This window comes from Drosophila sechellia, chromosome X, assembly GCF_004382195.2.
Source record: "Drosophila sechellia strain sech25 chromosome X, ASM438219v1, whole genome shotgun sequence".
Lineage (NCBI taxonomy): Eukaryota > Metazoa > Arthropoda > Insecta > Diptera > Drosophilidae > Drosophila > Drosophila sechellia.
Window position 1 is genome coordinate 19,571,662 of NC_045954.1, and position 23,090 is coordinate 19,594,751.

A 23,090-nucleotide genomic window follows, 5' to 3' on the forward strand; every position below is an offset into this window, starting at 1 on the left:
CGCGAACTTCCGCCCACACACAAACGACACACATAGCCAAACACAACAACAAAAATGCAAAAAAAAAAAAAGTGGTAAATAAAAATGTTAAAAAAAAAATAAAATTAAAAAAATCGCCAGTGTTTTGTCGCGTTGTGTTTAAGAAAAAAAAGTCGAGCGAAATTCCGGCAGGAAAGTTCCCTTTAAAAGAAAATGCCCTGCATTTTAATGGCTAAAATGCGCAAGAAATCAAAACATGCGATGCAAGGGGAGGCACAGAACAACCACACTTTGTTCCGAGGTCATTCATTGCATCCATAAGAACAAGAACAAGAACATGAACCGCACATGACGTATACAAATGGCCAACAGGAAAGTACAAAAATTGGCCAAAACTTGAGCGGAATGAATGCAATGAAGTACGGAGCAGTGTTGCGTAATTAAATGAGAAATTTAATTTGCTCAATTTGTAATATTAGTTCTCCCTTCTTCTTGTTTGTACAAAGTCTTTTTTTTTTGTAGAAAATATGAAATATCTTTGAAATTCGGTTTAAATTTCATGAATTCCGATATTGCAGAAAAAAGTCAATATTTCTTTAATATTTTTATCTATTTGAGCAAAATTGAATAAAACTTGAGGGAAATGAATCAAAGTGCATTATTTTGTAACTAAATAGAGTGCGTTTTGAATTTGTTTATACACAGTAAATGCAAGAGCTTTCAGTTCGATATATTTTTAATATTTTTTTTTATTATGTAGTTATTTCAAATAAACTAGCTCCTTCGAAATGCTTTTTTATTGTGATTAAATTTAAAGTTTGAAACAGCATTTGAAACAGAAGTTCAAACTTCTGTAATAATCTGTTTATTAATACGAAATCGAATTTGATCACGAACATGTGCATTATTTTAGTAACTCGACTTCTTGCCATGCTGGAACATAACTATCTACACATGCAGCACAGGACATATTTGAGATTATACATGGTAGTTGCATAAATCGTTTCATGTACTTGCGCCCCATATAGCAGTATATGTGTTTATTTTACACGACTACTCTACGCCAATTTTCAGCGAAATGTGCGAAAAAAAAAGAAAAAAAATGGTCACAACTTGCTGAGGTCGAGAAGGTCTTCAAAACGCGACTTAAAACCTACGTGATGAACATCGGCTCCACCTGGTTCGTCCTTTTCTTAGCCCTACCTGCTGGGTTTCTTCTTGGCCCGGCTAATAAGATTCACTCCACTCTCTCGCCCTCTCGCTCGCTCGCACGCTCGCACTCTGTCGCTCTCTTGATGGCACTTTGCATGCAAATTGTGTTCTATTTGCATACTTTTTGCAGCACTGGGATGCATATGCATGTACGCCATGCAGACAGCCGTGCACTGCAAAAAAAATAGGGGGCACCTGCTTCGTATTCATTTAATATTCGCAAGTCAAATAGATATTTACATTTTTCCGTTTGCTCGGCAAATTACATCGAAAATATAAGTGCAACACACTTGAATTTTACACCAAAAAGTAAGGTAATCAAATAGAAGAGTTATATGTTATATACTTTAGTTCGAGAACGCTTGTATTGCATTGCTGCAATCCTTTTCTCCTTGTGTATATATAAGAATGTATATTTTTCGCACATTATGTGTAGCCAGGCACTTATACTGCATTGTCTGAGTGCGAGTGCAAGAGTGTGGGTGCCTAAACCCCGATGTGTTTTATAAAGAGGCTCAGCAGTCTCACACAAGCGTTAGGTTGAACTCTGACTTCAGTTTTCTCCCAGGTGTAAGCGCTCATCCGCTAACCAAATTAAATTCAGAGCCAGAACAAAGGTAGATATTGACAATACAAACTTGAGCGTTTCCCCCCAAAAACTTATCTCTGCCATCAAAATTTACGAATGCTAATCGGTATGCGAATGAACGTATGCAAATACTCGTTTTACGGTGTGATCTAGTTACATAAAAAATATGGTCACACCAAGAGCATTCAATATTGTAGATTGACATTAGCATAGTGATCTTTGATCACACAACTCGCCATAGTACGGTAGTTTATTTAAAAAGTATGTGATACAACTTGATGTTGGATGGTCTTTAAATGCTGACCAATGACTATGCCATCCATCTACCTTCGGCCAACCCATACACCATTTACTGAATGAGTAACGGTTATACATAAATAGGGCTTTTCCCCAGTGGGTGCGACTAAAAAGTTTCCCTGTGCTTTTTATAACTATTCTATGATTCGCACAATACATCAGCTCAGCCCTCGCGAGTGCCTGCCTTCAAACTTTCAGTCGCTCCTGACGAGGCGAGGACAACAAACTGCAGTCACTTTGTTTGCCCTGGCCACACTACCAAGTACCGAGTACCGAGTACTAAGTACTGAGTGGAGTAGAAGTGCTAGCTAGCACTGGCACTAGTGCTAGTGAACTTTCGCAAACTGTGCTCCCATTCAAACTGGCTGCTTCCTTGACTGGCCTCGCGCAGCTAAGTTTGCTCCAAGTTGTTTCCAACATTTGTTCTGCTCCGTGGAAATTGAGAAATGCAGAGGCTCTGGGAGAAATGGAGAAACGGAGAAACTGGAAACTTTTGGCGCCAGCTTAGCGGCGCTCAACTTTCAGCTTTTCCCTTTTTGGCAGGACTCTCAAGCGCTCATTTGTTAAGTTTGCTGGCAGCCCAAGTCGAGAATATGAGTTGGTTGCTGTTGTATCAGGCTCGCCCTCAGCAAAATGGGGGGGGGGGGGTGGAAGGGCATGGGGCATGGCAGACAAAGGCTACGTTCTTGGGCCGGGCTTCCTGCCTACAATATGCCATATGCCATATGCCATAGCCGTATGCATATGCACATAAATTTTGTTGCATTTCAAGTATTGCACACCAGCGCAGAGCTCGGGGACTAATAGTACTTCTACGACCAGCAGTACCATCACTACCACCACTGCCACCACTCCAAGCACCACAACGAGAATGCTATACTGACTCGGGCCGGGGCCGAAAGGAGGAGGCGGACTCTCAACCACTCAAAGGATGGCAAACAGAGTCGGCATGGCGTACGTACACATCACTTGACTGCATGTGCCCTGGAAAGTGACTTGCGTTGGGCTAAATTTTAGTGGGTTTGTCTAGCAGCTTGTCGTGCACGTAAACCAACCGAATTTGTCCATTACAATTGCATCCGAGCCCAATTCCGCTTCCCCGCAGCGTGCAGCAATATATAAATCGAACACGGAGCGGCGGGGAAAGATAACATATTCCGCAGGGGTTGGAGTTCAACTTTGGCAGATGAAGGCGAAGCCAAAGACGCTCCAGATGCTTTCGGTATGGTGGCGAGGGGTGTGTTTGGGTGGATAGTCAGTCGGTCTTGTTGGCTCAGTTGGAAATAACATAATTGAGTCTTCCATGACACTATCTTTATTATGTTGCAGGATTTCACTGGGCGCACAAACCTTTGACTAGTTCTATTAACTGGGCTAAGTCACCATGTGTCGAAAGGTTCTCAATAGCATGTGAGTTGTATGTAATGCCTTGTTGCAGCACCACTCGCAATTGATAAACACTAAGCAAATGTCCTTAATGCCTTTATGGCATACATAAGTGCTTGAGAGGATCGAAAAGGACGCAGCATAGCTAACATATATCCTTCTTAAGGTCATGAGAATACACCAAAAGTTTACTTTCTAGCAGGACAAGCGGACAACGCCTACATTGCGTTAATGCTATTAGACAGCATAGTAATTTCTTGGCCAGGAATGTCGCCCTGCTTTGTTGTCCTGGCAAGTTTTAATCGAAAAATCCCATAAAATAAATTTTAAATTCGATAAAAAACACGACGTGGCTGCTCAGTCGAGTGTGTGGCGAAAAGAGCAGGACAGACACGACAGCAATTGAAAATAAAAGCAGGTATAGAACTCGACTATTGAATACCCGCTATCCACTAGCTTCCTCCTGGATTAAGATATATCGCTGGAACTTAGATCTCTAGCTGTACGGTTTTAATCCACAGAAGAATGAAAAGTGTGCAGGGTCAAGGGACAAGTAGAAGGAGGAGGAGTCGTCGTTCTCGGCGCGACAAACATCTGAAACAAATTGTGACACCCTCTTTGCAAGGGTATAATTATACACAGGAGCGGAGAACAATGAGCGAGCTACGCCAGTGGGGCAAAAGCACCTGATACAATCAAACTTTGTTTGGGCGAAAATAAATTAAAACTGCAGGAAGCGTCAAAGCGCACGAAGGCACGGAGCAAGGATACGAAAGGAGGCGGGTCGGCGGGAGTTTCTGGAGTCTGCAGCGATGCTGCAGAGTGGAGCATGTCCATTCCCATTCAGGTGCCTTTGCAACTTGTAACAGGATGTTAAATCGATTGAATTGGTCTACTTTGGGGTTGCCTAGTCTCATTTCGCCCTTGTTCCTATAATTGCTCTCGGTGTACGTTGGTCCATCCTAGTTCCATCCCAGTTCCATTCATTCAAAGAGCTCCAGCTCCTCTACTCGTAAGAGCATGTGTCCCTACTGCCTTCCGTTGCTTTTTGCCACCAATAGCAACACTTTTGCACATGTGTTTCGGTGTTTTCTGTTCAATAAGCAAGTTTTTGGCACCCCTGGTCCGGTTTACACTGGAGACCGGATGTGGGTGGTTTTGCAGTTTGCAGTTCGCCATCAAACTTGTCCCTGGCCAGAAAGAGCAATAGATGCAACTGGGTGGAGTGGGCAGACAGCAGAGTTGTCGCCCAATGTCCTGGCGCCGCCCATCTACCGATTTTCACTTGTACCAAGAAACTGACAGTTTCCTCGCTCTAAACATGCAGTTTTCATGGCAGAGGGGAGAAAGTTCATTTTTTGTTTGAGGAATTGATTAAATAGACGGGGCTGGGTGACAGAAGTCGGCAAAACTATGAGTGTAGTATCCATTAGACAGGATTCAGGGTTGCAGTTGTTATCGAATTGTGGATATCCAATCGATAATATAGCTATATATCATATATCAAGCAGTTTTCAATTGCTTCACATTTAGTGGTAAGAAATAAGAAATTCATTACGATTTTATGCTTGATGTTTATCGATATCCAAACAATTTCGATTGTTTCGATGACAAATCGCAAGCTTCAAGCTTTGGTCAACACAGCGCCATGGACCTACCTTACCTTTAATGCCATAACATCCCTTGACAACCCTTGAGATATTTACGTTATTATCCAACATAGTACCATTCGCTGGCTCCCTTGGCGAACTCACACACTTCCTGTAGCCGCGCTCCCCTTCCTCGCCTGCGAGACAGAACGTCTTAATTTTCTTGAAAGTCATTTTATAGTTGTTAGGTCCGACCCTCCTCGCATTCGCTCTGCGGAGGAGCGTACATAAAGGGCGGAGCTAACCCTTTGGCCGACGCTGGACTCCATCGCCGCTCCACCACTGCCTCCACCTTTTGTGTGCTCAAATCTCGAGACAATAATTTTTATGGCATAAAATTTTAGTTCTGCTCCAACTTTTTTCCTCTTTGCCGTGCTGCGACTGAAATGGGTGAAATGGATGGCATGGTGGGGGGATGTGGCAAGGAAGCGACAATCGTGCCTTGTCGCCATGTAAAACCAAAGTAAATTGCCATTTTTTCTAAGCACTTATTTTTTACTGCTTTGAGGATGAGAATGAGGATGAAACTGTGGATGGGACTGGGACTGGGGGACAGCTGAAGCTGGGACTGAGCCTGAGGCTGGTTTGGTCGGGGCAAGGCAGGAGAGTGACACAAGTGGCTTGCGTCAGGGGCTTAGAGCTTAGCTTCACAGTTCTGGCCCGCCTAACTGGCTGGTCGTGCACTGAAGGAAAAGCAGTGTCACGAAACGCAATTGAATGCAATCCACGTTGGGATACACAGAGCAAAAAACTTATATCAGTAACACTAGTAAATGGGAACACTTGGGAATTATAACGTAGCTTTAAACTGCAACAAAGTTTCTTTGTTTTTGGAATTTATCTAGATATATATTTTATTGTATTGAAATAGTATGCAAAATAATAGCACTTGCTGCTCTAATAACATCCTTGCCAGAGCTGAGTACACATGCCGCCCCGTTTTTCTCAGTGTATACCTACTCAGTGCTGGCAAGGAGCAAGAAGTTTCTCTGTTGCCACAGAGCTTTGAAGTTCGGAGAGCTTCGAGAGCTGCGACAGCCATTTGTCGCGTCTAGACGGCGCTCCTTTGATACTCGCAGCGGAAAGGGAAATGGACGAAAAAGTAATACCGGGAGTGGGTCAGGAAGCAGGGAGTTTGGGTTACAGTGCCAGTATTGCCACGCTAAGACAAACAACAATGGTCAGGAGCGGCATGCCAGACGACACTAAGTAATAAGCTGTGCGTAGTTGGGCTTCTTATTCAGTATTCAGCATCAGCTTTGTCGACAAAGAGCCGTGGATGCCACGCCCACGGGTCCACAAGGCCCAGTGCCTCCAACCCAACCCATCTCCATCCATCCAGGCATCCAAACGCCTGCAACGGAGCGTTAAATGTTCTCCTAATTTTGCGCAAACGACTGTAAGAGGGTGGCTCAATTGAATTGAATGGCTCAGTGCGAGCTCCACAAGACGAAGCCATCGTCTGAGCCAAATGGGGCCAACACCCTCGTTAAAAATGTCCCACCTCAAGCTGGAGCCGCAAATCTGTTTTCTGAAGAGTTAACTAGGCGACATCCTCCCAGTATCCTTGGTACACTCAATCACCATTTTAATACGGCCTGCTCAATTGCATTTCCTCTGTTCGCCTGGCGTTCCATTTGGCCTAATAAAGGATCAAGTATGATGGGCATAGAGGTGCTTTTGCTAAGTCTTTATTTATTTATTTTAATGGCAAGCAACCGAATGGAGGATAATCGTGTTCATTAAAATTGTCGATCGTGAGCCATAATCTTGAGAGAACCTACCTCACTTTGGATTACTTATAAAAAGTAGCTAGCTTTGCATTTATATGAAAACTATCCATTTTCATGAATTCCTATCTCTCGCTTTTGATCTCTTTTAATTGCAAATTTGTAGGGATTTATTTTATAATCAGTTGCGATGGAAATCCTCTTTCTGGCTCGCATTCACCTTCATCTGGCAGCAACTGCTCCTTGCTGCTTTGCTGCTTCGCTGCTATCCTGCTATCCTGCTGCCTAATGAAAATAAAGGGCACTTTTTGGGAGCCTGCTTCCTGCTTCCTCGAATCCAAGCGACCGTCTTGCCGTGGCAGTCCAACTAAGCCGTTGTGCGGAAATTAGCAGATACACAGATAAATGGTGCCCGGCCTGGTTTTGGGCCCAGCCTAGCCAGGCCCATTAACAATTCGCCAGTTTCTGGCAAAAGTGTTGGCCATGTTGGCTGCAGCTGCAGCTGCATCTGCAATTGCAATTGCAGAGTGGCCATTGCTCAGCAGGTCCTCTAATTTCTTGGATGGCGTGCCATTTGTTCCGAGTGCTGCAAATCCAGTGGTTTTAAAGCCCCCCCTCCGACTTTATTTTGGCAAAGGTCGAGTGGCAGGCGCAGAGAAGAGACATCATGCCCCATTTCCCTAACAACCACCACACAGAATCAACGGAGTTGTGAACTTGCAAAGTTGAAGTTTTACATACGATTATGTATGTATATCCCAAGCGTAGTTGTACATCGATTATGATCGATTCAATTTGAAGTTATCGATAAGTTATCGTTGATTACCACACAGAAGGATGATACATGTTGCAATGCTCCAACTTGTAATTTAATGCTATTATCAGTTCATCCGCTGAAAATGCTCGGATCAATTTATAGTTACATACATATATATACATTTACCCCCCAGCGTAATTGTCATAATGAGCGAACACTTGTCAATCGATTATGATCGATTTAAAAAGGGAAATTGCCCATTGTAATGGGGCTATTCGTTTCGATTCGATTCGAGTCGACACATTTGTAAGGTAAACGTAAACACACAACAAATGCGGACAGCATAATGAGCTGTGGGCGTTTTGGGCTAAGAGTCGTTCGTTGGTAAGTGCACTTTTTCTGTACTTTTCTCTACGCCCCTCGGATCAGTTGGCCATATGCACGAAACACAACTGTCGACAAAATGTGTCCCCCCCACAGCTTTTTGCCACGAGTCCACATAATGCCATGGACTTATCGGACAGGACAGACAATTGGGCATCTCGGCGGTTGGTGGTAATTTGGGTCCTGCAAATGGATAAATGGGTGTGGCTATTTGGTTATGTGGATATGGGTATGGCTATATGGGTATATGGGTCTATGGCTATTGATATTGGTATTAGAGTACTGGGAGCACTGGCTGGATCTACTGGAATTACCCATTAATAGGCGTTGTTCCTGGCGATGAATTCATAAATAAAGAATATGTGCTGCGGGATGGGGACGATGTGAGGACGTGGTTCGTTCGGTGGAAATTACAGCGACTGTCCATATCCAATACGATATGATTGATGCTAAGTTCGCTGGGTCTTCCACACACACACACACGCACTCACACTCACTTTTGGCCACGTTTGCATGTACGTGTTTTATTATTATGCACACTGAGCACATGGCATAATGCGTGTTGCTTGGTAAGCTCGTCGAGCTGTCCGGGCAGCGAGTGGAGTTCAGAGGTCGGAGGTCGCTCTGTGCGTGTGTGTGTGGTCAGGGCACATGACGTAAGCGTTAGCCCGCGATACCCAGTGTACGCCGTGTCTCGGACCCAAAACAAATTAAATTGTATTACAAAAATGGCGCACGGTGAATGGCGAATAATGGCGAATGGCGATTGGCGGGGCTCAACGCAAAATGGCAACGCAGTTGCGTGTAATATCCCACCGCTTCAGTGTGTGTGTGTGTGTGTGTCCCGTCCGGCGGTTGAGTGAGTAAGTGCATCGTAAATGAGTGGCACAATATTGAGCTCAACGCCCCGCCCGTTAACGATTTAAGCATAGAAATTCATAACGTCAGGGCCATTTGCGTGGCATGGCAGCAGGATGGGAGGATTGAAGGATGGGAGGATGGATGCCAGGGTGGCCAGGATGGCCAGGACAAGCAGGACGAACAGGACTCCCCAAGCATCAATTATTCAAGCGACGATCTGCGGGGCAGAATATAGAGCTCAGATGGTAAATTATGCTGATATTATTTAAAAGGAAAAATAAAAAGCTTAAATAATGCGCAAAGTACTTTACGAGTGCCAAGGACCCCAATGCGTCGAAATAAATTTCGTCAATTTCTTGGTGAATTAAATTAATTGAAATATTCACTACTTTCTTGCTAGCTTTGGGCCTAAATTATCATAATCGCAGCAATCAAGTCCAACACTTTTCCAGCCTTTTCATGGAGTACACTCGAATAAAATCAATAGCTAATATGAAATATAAACCATCGCATATCTTCGTTTCTAAATTTTAAAAGACTAAAACCAAAACCAAGAGTTTGCAACATGCAAAAATTGATTTCTTCTCGAAAGACACACATTTTTTGCGATGCATTTCGCCGAGTTATGGCTTTTGTTTTTGCAAGTGTGGTGTTAAGAGATGAAGAAAATCCATAGGGCAATCTTGTCTAGACTAAAGCAAGAGCTAAAGTTTAACTTTTGCAACCGAAGGCTGTGCAGAAAGTTTCGCCACCTCAAACATTTGCCTTCACGCCCGTCTTCGCCAACTGAGTTGCGTAGCGGAGAGACTTTAATCAAGAAAGTTCAATTTTTTTTTTTATTTTTTCTTTTTTTGCGATTTTCTTGCCATTGCTCTGCCGCGTTCTCGATAGCGAAAGTTTTGTCGCCTGTTGCCTGCTCACTGCTCCACTGCCACTATGCATGCTGGAGCGCTGATGGAGGGGATTCCCCACTTGCCCACCGGCTCACTCTCCAACTTTGCAACTTCCCACTTCCACTTCCCACTTGGCTGCGACCGATGTGGAGCAAATTGAAAAGGGGCGTGGCCACGTGGCAGGTGGCGGACGTAAGGCGAAAGTCGTCGCAGCTTCGACTGAAATTGAAAAACAAACTGCAGCAGGGCAAGCTGGAGGCCAAGCCAAAGGAGCCATGAAGTTGCGGCGGGCAGGAGCAAGAAATTGAATAATTGATTAGGCGAGCAGCCAGATGACAGTTGAGTCCATCCACCGTCCTCGCCAGCAACTATTGATCTGGTATTCAGCCGCCGGCAAATGTCAGCTGGACTTGAACCCGAACCCGAACTGGAACTCGAACTCGAGCCGGACCGCCCACTACTTGCTAAGCAAATGAAACCTTAAAATGTCGCTGTGTCCGTGGCAACAAGCGAGAGATGATGATGATGATGATGATGATGATGATGATGCTGATGGTGATGATGATGCTGATGGCGATGATGATGTTGCAACATGCCCAATGTAATGTGGCATTGCTTGTGCCACGATGAGCTCGCTTGGCGGCGCACCCAGAACGCACCAGGATGCAGCAGGATGCAGCAGGATGCACCAAGGATGCAGCAGGATGCACCAAGGATGCCGCAGCTCAGCATGCCCGCTACTACACACGGCATTTGATTGGCAGGCGACACGTTGACAGGCGCGACTCACCGCGACTTATTGAGCCGTCGCGTGCAGCTTGCCAATTTTCGATATGGAAATGCACCTGGCCGCCAAACACCTGTCAGTGATTTAAATCCACGCAGATTGGCCAACGCACCTGTACAAATGTAGCACGAAAAAAAAAGAAGAAATATATACATTATGCCCACGAATTTGCCGACATTGTATGCGTTAATTGTGGCCACACGTTTATGGCGCCGTTAAGGAGCCATCCACGAAGCCATTAAGTGCATATGAAGCGGGCTCATTTCATCATGACCTCTGTTACGTAACTTGCAAGTTGTGTTCTGGCAGCCAAAGTATGGAAAATGTGGGGTTCGAAGTCAGATTAAAAGTATAATAAGAGGGGGTATCCTTGATTTGGCATTTTATTGTTTTTCTTGCCAACCAACTGGTAAACCAAAAACATTTCAAACACCCCGCCCACTTTTTAGAGCCCACAAATTACAAAACGAATGAGATTTCATCTTGGCAGCAAATATTTCTACACTCAACAAAAAATTCAAAAACTCTACGAATTAAACTATTACTTTAAGGGGTATTTATTAATAGATAAAGGTTTTAAGGGGTACGATGACAAGCAATAAATGCAACCGCCGCTAGGAGGCGCTCACGTGCAACGTGTGAAACAATCGCTTTGCTCTGGCCATCTCCCTCGCACTATAGGGTATCTGACAGTCGCTGCTCGTTTGTCCTCATTGGTTTTTGCGAGCTTGGTTAGCTCCTGAAATAAAACCCCTTAAATCAAGAAATAATAAACAGAAAGTTTGTGGAATTCCATGAATTCCAGGAAATCTATCCTTTTCATGGAACACCAACTCGCATCTTACAGATATCTACTACCGCCTTCCATTGACCCCCACTTTCCATTCTTCGTTTTTGGCATGCACGCTTTTTAATAAAGCATCCAACTAAAAGAAATGGCAGACCAGCGACGGGAGAAGATAGCAATTTCGGTCGTGCCCACCATTTGCATTCCCACTTCCACTGCCACTCCCACTTCCATTTCCACTTCCATTCAGCTAAATGATTGCAATGACCATTGAAGCGCGGCTAACCGAGCAACACTTGGGCGCCAATTCGACACAGAGTAATTTGCAAATAGGCTTAAAGTGCACTGTGGGCAAATAGCGCTGACTTTTGCGCAAAACAGACGGAAAATACATACATATGTACATACATATGCATATCGAATTTCATTGGAAATTGGAAAAATATTGAAAAATTCATCAGTACAAAGATATGTTTATATACATATGTAGGTGTGTTTGTTAAATGTGAACTCAGAGCTTACATCATATGTCATTGGTATTGTTCTTTGAAGCACTTTCTTAAGATGCAATGTGCATACATACATATGTACGTTTCATTAAATGGAGTTTCATTTGTAAACTACTAATTTCCAAGCCCACTGAGACCACAAAAATTCGCCGTTCTGAAGGACGAATAAGCATACACACATACGTACATACGTACATACGTACATACGTACATACATACGTACATACGTATGTACATTTGTACATATTTGGCAGGAGTGCGCAGAAGTTTGCTGGCGAAAGAGCAAACACCAATAGAACTTTTGCGAAACAAAAACACATGTGTGTGTAATGGAAGTGTTCTTGCATCGTTCGTCGCCATCAGTGGCGAAAAGCGACGAAAAGCTAATATGTGTATAAAAATGTTTTCCTTTGTCCCCTTTTAGCGCCAAAGCACCGAGCTGCTTTTATGGCTGGCTCTTTGGATAGCAGCTAGATTAACAATCGCATTCAAAGAGCAATTACAAACAAGAGCGTCATGCTGGCGCCGCATAGCCGAAGTTTGAATGCCCTAACAGCGATTGATTCCGTGCTAAACATTGGCTAATATCAGTTTTTGCTTAACTTACCCATTAACTACTTAATGCAATGGAACATTGAACATTTCTGAACGTAATTACTTTAAGTTAAGTTAGGAGAAGTTAAGAAAAGTTTATTAGCAATTAAATAGGTTACCTAAACTACGAGTATTAAATACATTTAAAATTCAGCCAATTACTATGCTATAAATACAAAATATTTAAAAAAATAACTTATTTTCCTGTTAGTAATACCACTTAAATATTACAATTCCTAGCCAGAGGTGAATTATACTTTAAGTGCATTTGAAGCGTTCGCTCTGTTTCGCCCCTTTTTTGTGGAAAAAGCCAGTCTATATGTATATATACAGAAGCATAACACTGGCTCCTACTCAGTTGCCAACATTCAGACCAAAATTACAATAACCTTGATGTAATAATACGCAAAGGAGCGAGGCTTTGGGTCTGGGCGGTGAAAACCCTTGAAATAGACATTGCTATTGCTATTGCTACTGTTACTTTAACGCGAATGGATCGGAAAAATGGGGCAAATCATAAAAGAAAAAAAAATGCGCTTCATTTAGCAACAAATTGTTGTGACGACAGAATAACAAAAAATTGAATTCTCGTCCGCTTTCAACGGTTCAGCAACTTTTGTTGCATAGACACACTTAAAATGCCATTGCCAATTGGCATACGACAAAAGGAGAAGAAAAGCACTGAAAACAGCGGAAAACGTGAAAACGGGAAAACAAAGCGAGCTGAATACAAAAAAAAAGAGAAAATAATAAAAAAAAGAGAAAAAAGTGGAGCAGAGCCAGGGAAAAGTGAATTGGGAGCCATAAAATGAACGAAAACCGAAACCAAAGCAATTAAATTTGTTTAAATCGATTTAATCTGACAATAGACAATGGAACGCCCGTCCGTCCGTCAGTGGATTTGCTGTCCGTAGATTTGTGTCCGTCCGCTGGACTTTCATGGCGGAACATTCAGCAGTTCGGGTTCACTTCAGTTCGCATCATTTGAATATTGGGGCTTGCCCGGCATATAGCAATTACAACCGCAATTGCCAATAAAATGACAACGTTCGAAATTCTATGCCCGTTTGCAGCGTTGAACGCGAATCCAACGAAACGGACTTAAGTTATTTATAAAGCAATCAATTTGTATTGCCCCCTATTTATAAATGTGATGAAAAGATGAAATTGAAATCATATTTTTGCATTTGGAGCACGTTGCCGGCGGATTGAGTTAGATTTAGAAGCTCTGATTTCATTTGGCTGCCAACTGGTTTGTTTGTCAACCAAATGGTATATATTTTAAGCAAGTAGATTACATTTGGCATGCCAATGCATTCCATTTTTAGGCCTAATGGACTGCTGAAAGTTTATCAATGTGAAGTTGAAGAGCAAAGTAATGTATGGCGGTGCGCTTCGTCACTATGTGAACCGCTGTTCGTCGCTATTCTAGCAAACTCAGCTTTATGCTTATACAGGGTGTATTTATAGGCCATGCTAGACTGTTTAGTTTCATCTAATCGCGATGAACAACGCGCATAACCAAGTAAATATGTTAATTGGCCGACGGGGACAAAAGCAAGGATTTACTGGGTGGCTGGCTGGCTTTCCAGCCCCACGAATTTGCCGCACATATTACACAGAGCGTAACTCAAAAGTTTTGTGGGTCGTTCGTTGTAAATGGCTGCGATTTCAATTCCAAAAGTTTGAGGTATTAATCCAAGTTTGGCGGTTTTTCGCCGACAACTCACCGCACGAAATTCCAACCTCGCCGACTGAAGGAGCTTTCTAAAACCCAAGCCCATGCCAATCATCCAGTACCCAGAACATTCAGAACGCAGTGGCAAAACAACGAACGAAAACCCATTGAGAAAATATTTAACAAAGCGAAAAATTGCACCGCTTTTCTTTTATTTGCATATTTAATTTGTTTTGAGGTTTTTTCTATCCGAGCAAAAAACCGCTGACACAGGCAAAAAAAAAAAAAAAGAAAAAATGGAAAAAAAAATTACAAAAATTGTGCACAAACAAAAGGAAAGCAAACAGCACACACGGGCATACTCAAAGTATATTCACCCAACTGAACTGAATACACGAATACACGAATGTACGAATCCACGAATCCACGAATGGAGAGCCCCACTTATCTCCGCCCCTTGATTTTCCTGACGGCTTGAACTTGAAGGCCCAAACCCCCCTCCCCCTCCCCCACCCCCTTCATCAGGCCAATCTGAAAATGTATCAAACTCACATCAAATATATGGATTTCTTTCTATTTATTTTCCAATATTTGTAATTATAGGGCGGCAATAAAGGCATCGCAGCAAGTAGTGGAATATGCAGGATATTCGAGATGTGCAGGATATTCGGTAGATGGAAATTGAAATGAAAATGCTTCAATTAAATTACTCACTATAAAATCAATAGTAGCAGTAATCTTCAATCGGCTTTTCCAGTGCCCAAAAGCATTTGCCAAATTTCGAGTTGTGACAAATGTTGTGCGTCAGATTCTTTCCACGTAATAACTACAAGTTCTTAAATATTAAATATATTCTGTTGCCTGCGGTGAGGTTTTTGGTATTAAATAAAGTTTTTCTTAGCGCTGCAGCCACGTTGAACCAATATTTGTCTCGTAGCCGCCGTGGCCGGAAAATGGATCGACTGGGGAGACTGGGCCGACTGGGTAGCCAACGTAGCACGTGGCGCTTTTTTGGGGCCTTCGGAAGTGTTGACGTCACGGATAGCGCTTAATTAAAGCGGAATACCCGGCTCAATGCTAAAGAGGCGGTCCTCTTCAGCCGCACAAACTCACCATTTTTTGTGTCTTGTTTGCACTTGCTTAAGAGGAAAGCCGCCCACTACCCACTACCCATTTTCCATTTCCCAAACCGCAATCTTCATCCCAATATGATGGCGAAAAATGGGAGGCGGGCCAGCTTGGCAGCGATGCCGCAAGTCAGTTAGAAGCCGCAAACTGTCACAGTTTAACAACATTTTCATTAATCAAGCCGCTGCTGTTCTCCGCTCTTCGCAGCTTTTCCCCGCTTTTCCCTGCCTTTCCCCGCTTTTCCCTGACTTTCCCTGCTGTTCTCTGCTCTTCTGCCACCTGAAGAGCTGGCCAAAAAGAAAAAGGACTAAGCAGCAATTTAAGGGGACGGGCATGGGGACAAGGACGAATCCGAATCCTTGTTTCTGCCTTTGTCGTCCCGCTGTCAATCTTTTGTGAAGATTCCTCCTGCTCCGAGTCCCACTTTCTTCCGCCCCCGTCCCCCAGCGGAAACCCTTTTAATTATGGCGAGCATTTTTCCATTTGATTTATTCACTCACATTTACGCGCAGAAATTCCCCGAAAGTGACAAAAACTGCGTGATAAGGGAGATTATTATCTAAATGGGCAGCGCACTATGCCAATATAATCAGATTTTATATATTTAGTTTCACTATTAAAAACGAGTCATTCCAGCTAAATACAATCAATTGTGGTATTTAAACAATTACTGTGTGTTAAATTAATACATTTAAATACGATTAAAAGTGTTTGGAGAATTAATAAATACTTAATAAGGAAACGTTATTATTTATAATCAATAGTAATGCCATAATTTATATTTTTGAATATTTTATTGAATATGCTCAATACAAAATTGTTCTTCGCTTGAATGAATCTAAAATAGTTCCATAAACATATTTTATTTGAGGAATCTTAAGTGCAACTTGCAATTGCAACGCTTAATCTGAATTCAAACAGCTGAATTAAATGTATCTCAGAAATTGTATCTTTAATTAATGTTTCTTTGAGCGGAGTTTGCATACATGTATGCAAATAGGAGCCATGCGATCAATTTGTAATAAAACTTGCTGCTCCTGCGAGCCATGACAAACATAATCCTCTTATATCGGGACCACACCATATATATATATATATAAATACTGTATATGTACATATGTTGCGCTATGCGGGAGCTGCGAATGCCGCGCTAATTACCCAATCCCATTGATGACACACAACAAACTTTTGCCAATAAGGTAAATCCTTCTGGCCTGGCCGCTAATGTCTCACCTTTTGCCTCGTTAGCAACCCCTGGGTCCGGTTATGCCCAACCCCAACCGCATCCGCATCCGTATCCGTATCCTTGTCCATGTCCTCGCCCTTATCCTCGTCCTCGTCCTCGTCCCTTTGGACAGGCAGAGAGCCCGAGTTATGCCCACACACTTTTCGAAACACTTTATTAATTGACAAACTCTGTGCATTTTTTCGCATTTCTTTCAGGTGGAAAGAGCAGTCGCCAGAGCAGGAGAAGCACGGCTATTCGGGAGCTTAGAGCCCACCACTGTCCGCCGGGACATTAATTAATCACGGCCTTGTCATTCGCACGGATCCAGGAGTGGCACAGCGAGCCGGAGAAGGGTGCAGAAATCAAATTAACAGTGCGTCAAAAGGATTAATCCCGTGCAGCCAAGGGCAGGAGTAGCGCACGCGGCGAGGCGAGTAAACCAAACCAACCGACCCGGGATCCGCATTCCGGGGTCAGCGCTTGGAGTTTGGAGTTCGTTCGCAGCTCGTAGCTGCGAAGCTGCCTGTTTGGGCACGTGTTCGGCGGCTCGTCGTCGCGGATTAGCGATAAATCCCGATACAGCCGCGCCAGAACGAACGACAAATCATCCCCATCATCCCCAGACGCCGACTTAGCGATGCCACAGCCAGCGATGATGGGCAACAGAACGGAGCGGAGCGGACGACTGGGGATCCTCCTGCTGCTGGGGGTGCTAGTGGTCCTAATGGCCCTGCCGCCGCCCACCGCAGGCACCACCGATTGGATGCAGAGCTGCGGTACGTGCCACTGCCAGTGGAATTCGGGCAAGAAGAGCGCCGACTGCAAGAACAAGGCGCTCACCAAGATCCCGCAGGACATGAGCAACGAGATGCAGGTGCTGGACTTTGCCCACAATCAAATACCCGAGCTGCGGCGCGAGGAGTTCCTACTGGCCGGGCTGCCCAATGTGCACAAGATCTTTCTGCGCAACTGCACCATCCAGGAGGTGCATCGCGAGGCCTTCAAGGGCCTGCACATCCTCATCGAGCTGGACCTGTCGGGCAATCGGATACGGGAACTGCATCCGGGCACGTTCGCAGGCCTGGAGAAGCTGCGCAACGTGATCATCAACAACAACGAGATCGAGGTGCTGCCCAACCACCTGTTCGTCAACCTGAGCTTCCTGTCGCGCATCGAGTTCCGGAACAACCGATTGCGCCAGGTGCAGCTGCACGTCTTCGCCGGCACGATGGCGCTGAGCGCCATTTCGCTGGAGCAGAACCGCCTCTCACATCTGCACAAGGAGACATTCAAGGATCTGCAGAAGCTGATGCACCTCTCGCTGCAGGGGAACGCCTGGAACTGCAGCTGCGAGCTGCAGGACTTCCGCGACTTTGCGATCAGCAAGCGGCTCTACACACCGCCCACCGATTGCCAGGAGCCGCCCCAGCTGCGCGGCAAGCTGTGGAGCGAGGTGCCCTCGGAGAACTTCGCCTGCCGGCCACGCATCCTGGGCTCCGTGCGCTCCTTCATCGAGGCCAATCACGACAACATCTCGCTGCCCTGCCGTATCGTCGGCAGTCCGCGTCCCAATGTCACCTGGGTGTACAACAAGCGGCCCTTGCAGCAGTACGATCCGCGTGTGCGCGTCCTCACCTCCATGGAGCAGCTGCCGGAGCAGCCCTCCCAGGTGCTCACCTCGGAGCTGCGCATCGTGGGCGTGCGGGCCTCCGACAAGGGTGCCTACACCTGTGTGGCGGACAACCGGGGCGGACGGGCGGAGGCCGAGTTCCAGCTGCTCGTGAGCGGCGACTATGCCGGCGCGGTATCCGCCTCCGACGGCATGGGCATGGGCGCCATTGGGGCGCCAACCATTGATCCGCAAACGAACATGTTTCTCATCATCTGCCTGATCATCACCACGCTGCTGCTCCTGCTGCTCGTGGCGGTGCTGACGCTCTTCTGGTACTGCCGTCGCATCAAGACCTACCAGAAGGACACCACCATGATGAGCGGCGACGGGCTGATCTCCTCCAAGATGGACAAGACGCACAACGGCTCCATGCTCGAGGGCTCCGTCATCATGGAGATGCAGAAGAGCCTGCTCAACGAGGTCAATCCCGTCGAGAAGCCGCCGCGGCGCACGGACATCGAGAGCGTGGATGGAGGCGACGACGTGCTCGAGATCAAGAAGACGTTGCTCGACGAGCCCGTCTATGGTGAGTAGACGATATCATATATATACACAGTATTCCAATTAAACAGAATGAAAGGCTATATTTTAATTATGGCTACCTAAACTAACTCTGCCAATCAGAACTATTTTAATATTGCATGCATTTGCACATCTACTATATTCAAGCGCGAAAATGTGAGGGATTTAAGTTTTTATTGCCAGACAAAATGTTAACCACACAGGCTGGCCATGATTGCATGTTTTATGTCGTCATTAATGTTTATTATTTGTAAAAACAGCGTATTTAGTGGCCAGCCACTAAATTCAAAGTGTGTGGCTCCATTTGCATCCACCTTTTCCGCACCTAATGCATTCGCTCCTCGCCAGTTGTTTCAATCAGCAGTTGTGATTATGTCCTGGCTTTTGCCATAAAAATCATAAATTGCCATTGTTTCGTTGAGCAGAAAAACAGGCAAATTGCCGTGTAATGTTAATAAATAACATGACAAAGTTGAACAATAAAAAAAGGGGGGATTCTCCTTGAAGGGATTAGTTCACAATAGCAACGTACATTTCATGGGCAATTTATTAGTAATTCCGCGATTTAATAACGAGCTATATGGCTTATTTCACGTCATCATCATGGCGGTTGGGCAGCAAATGATGCGAAACTCTCCTGTCAACACGGACTGTCTGTCCATCTCTATTTGGCCAGAGTTTCCATCTGGATGGCACTCCAGGACGTTTGTCGACGGAATGACCACCATGCCAATTGCTGCTGGCAATGCAAACACACTTGTACTTTCGCGCAAAAGGCAACATCGAAATTTCATTTGCCCTGCGATCCCAAATGGTTATCCTGGCCACGTTCTCCTGGGGCCAGGCAGCCAGGCAGCCAGGCCATCGCTTGTTTGTTGAAATTTTCCAATTTGCTCATCAACTATTAGGGCGAGCAGAGGAACGCCACAGAACCAACAATGTTTGGCAAACACACCCGGCAGCACCTACATCCTACATCCATGGCAATATTAAGCGAGGCTGTCAAACTAAATTGGCCTCGTAAATCACGTGGATTCGTGATGAATCTATTAGCTAATCTCGCCGTTCATGTGCCACATTCGATGGGCATCAGTCATCATATAAATGTGATGTCTTGAGACCGATCTGATGTCCTTATGATGAGCTAAGTAGGTAGAAATACTTGGCTTAGTATAAACGTTATTTACGCCGAAGGACTATAGTTTAATTTTAGCAGCTTTGTATATATTAAAGTACTAATCTGGCGATGTTTGGATACATTTAGTACATAAAGTAGTATGGTCTATATTGTAATCTATCACATTTATAAAATTCAATAGAAATTCAATAGAATATTAAAAGAAACTAAAGAAAAAAGCAAGAAACCAGCCAATTGGTGTTGAAATGTGGACAGTGGGAAAGACAATTGAAGACGCAATTGATGGACTGAACAGGACTGGACATGGACATGGACAGGGGCAGGACTGGGATGAACAGAACTCGTGTGTCACTTATGGCCAGTGTTCCTCGTCCGATTGTGCAAACGAGCAGTGACATGTGCCAAGTGTGATCCGCTTCCAGGGCGAGGGATTACCCAAGAATCATTATTTTTCAAAAGAAAACCTGGCGCTGTCAAAACTATTTCCCGCGGACGCGGATGCCGGATTAAGCCACAGAGGGCTTTGGCGCGGCACATAACTATTGAAAAACCCTCGAATACGTAAAGCGTAGTAGAAAAATCAAACAGAATTAATCCCGCCTTTTTGTCCACGCAACAAAGCTCCTGGGGAATATGTATTCAAAATATTCGATGGAAATGTAATTGCATAGTGAAATGCGCCGTATTCAACGGGAGCTCCATGGAGGAGTGGGAGGAGTGGTTGATAGCCCAACCATGCAGTAGAGTAGAACTTAACAGACAGATGCGGTAGATGGAATAGCCATGCGGCCAGTTAGTAATATGCTCCATCTTCGCCTTCTCCATTCCAGTGGCCAATCACTCGCGCGACGAAGAAGCCGTCTCAGTGGCCATGTCGGATACGACGACCACGCCCCGATCTCGACACACCTACGTGGATGATGCGTACGCCAATAGCTTGCCACCGGACCTGCTGGCCTTTCCCGCCCGCGTGCCGCCCACCTCGCCCTCGATGCAGTCCTCGCAGTCGAACATCCCCGACCAGGTGATCTACGGCATCCGTTCGCCGCCGTCGCTGACCAGTCCGGTGTACACGCACATGACGCCGCACGGCATCTACGGCACCAAGACGATGACGGCTCCGCACAACGGCTTTATGACGCTCCAGCATCCCAAGTCGCGCAACCTGGCGCTCATCGCCACCGCCAACAGCAGTCGCCAGCACCAGCACCACCACCAGCTGCAGCAGCAGCAGCACCACCACCAGCAGCAACAACAACAGCAGCAGCACCATCCGCTGGCCACCACATCGCCCTTCCTGCCCGCACCCGTCGTCTACTCGCCGGCCACGGGCGTGGTCATGAAACAGGGATACATGACCATTCCGCGCAAGCCGCGCGCCCCCAGCTGGGCGCCCAGTACTTCCGGCGCCGCTGGCCACGGATCCATTCAGCTAAGTGAATTCCAGAGCCCCACATCGCCGAATCCCAGCGAGACTGGTACCGCCACCACCGCGGAACTGCAGGCGGAGCCCGTGTACGACAACTTGGGACTGCGCACCACTGCCGGCGGCAACTCCACCCTCAATCTGACCAAGATCGCCGGCTCGCAGGGGGGCGCTGGTCAGCAGTACTCGATGCGGGACCGACCCCTTCCGGCCACGCCCAGCCTGACATCGGTGTCCTCGGCGACCAATGCCAGCAAGATTTACGAGCCCATACACGAGCTGATTCAGCAGCAACAGCAGTTGCAACAACAGCAGCAGCAGCAGCAGCGACTGGGCTCCATGGACACGGAACCCCTGTACGGAGTTCGGCAGCAGGGGATCACGATACTGCCCGGCTCGAGCATTAGCGGAGCCGGACTGGGCCACGCCGCCTACCTTTCACCCGGCTCGGTTGCCGCCGTGTCGCCAAGCCACGCCAGCAGCAGCGGCGACTCCCCGAAGGCCGCCAAGATCCCACCACGCCCACCACCGAAGCCCAAGAAGAAGATGTCCGTGACGACGACACGCAGCGGCCAGGGCAGCACCAGCCAGCTCTTCGACGACGAGGGCGAGGACGGCACCGAGGTCTAGTTTGGCACCCACGGCGATTCCCGCCATCGCCGGCAGCTGGCGATGTGATGCAATGTAGCGATGCAATGCATGCGATGGAATGGAATGGGATGCAATGTGATGTCGTTGCTGACAGCGAGCAGCAGCAGATGCGTAACCAGTTGGATGATGAGGAATGGGGGAATCCACGGCGGGCTGAAGCTGAAGCTGGAGCTGGAGCTGGAGAGCTGATAACATTATTGCGCGGATGGGATGGGATGCTGCCCCCCAGTCGACAACAAAATACAACATCAACATCAACATCAACATGAACGTCAACATCCGCTGTTGCGCCTTGTAAAAATAGCCGGCGGAAGGATTCTGTTCCGTGGTTCACGCCACTGCGTGACTTGTGTGCCAAACGACTGATGTAGGTTTTAGTAATTAAATCGATGAACATGCAACACACCAGTTCTTCTGGCCTGGAAAATGGGACGGGAAATACATATGTAATTTTCGGCGAATTGGATGATGGTTGGTTCGAAAAGAAATAGACAGAGATACAAATCCGTATGGGGCGATGAAGTCGCTTTTAGGAGCATCAAATCCCAAAATTCGTATAGGCGGATATACGTAAAACCCAATTTTAAAACCACCTTTTTTTGTGTAGACTATAGCTAGTTCGGTACAAAATGCATTATTCGTATATAGAGAGACATATATATATATATATACACCGACACCAACATACACACACACAATTTTAAACTTATATGAACCCTAGAACAACAAGTATCCTATTATGAACAAGTATACATACAGAACTTTCAAATCAACGACAGTTTGTTTAAGCGCAATGAAGAGGAGGACTAAAACACTCACTTTTTTCCAAATTTTTTTAAAATTGTACATGTAAAGGCATACAGTTAATCGCATTAGGCTACATACATATATATTACATAGGTACATATGCATATATATATATACACATATATATATTAATGATATATACTTATTTTAGCGTAAGCAACCACTTGCATCCTTAATTTTTTTTTAGTTTACGAAAGCCACCACGCGATTCGGGAATTAAACTACATGAAAGTATATTTATAGCGGGTAAGTTTGTTAAGTGCGTTTAGCGGTAGGATAAAGAGTTTGCATTCGCAATTAAAACAATGAATTGAAACTTCTATGTATACATATAGTCTAGAGGAGGGCGCGCAGCTATAATTACGATTGTACTAGTTATAAATATATATTAAATAAATTGTATGTACATGGACTCACGTATGACAT

The 23,090-nt window shown here is 45.4% G+C and overlaps 1 protein-coding gene across 3 annotated transcripts in view; it reads left to right on the forward strand.

Moving 5' to 3' along the window:
• Positions 1-23,076, forward strand: part of LOC6614987 — a 106,768-nt gene extending 83,692 nt beyond the window's left edge. For all 3 annotated transcript variants that reach the window (XM_032725525.1, XM_032725526.1, XM_032725527.1), the window contains 2 exons: positions 16,664-18,646; positions 20,611-23,076. In XM_032725525.1, the coding sequence (XP_032581416.1) occupies positions 17,086-18,646; positions 20,611-21,836 (2,787 nt within the window). In that variant the 5' untranslated portion in view covers positions 16,664-17,085 and the 3' untranslated portion in view covers positions 21,837-23,076. The remainder of the gene's footprint in view (positions 1-16,663; positions 18,647-20,610) is intronic.
• Positions 23,077-23,090: the final 14 nt, after the last annotated feature.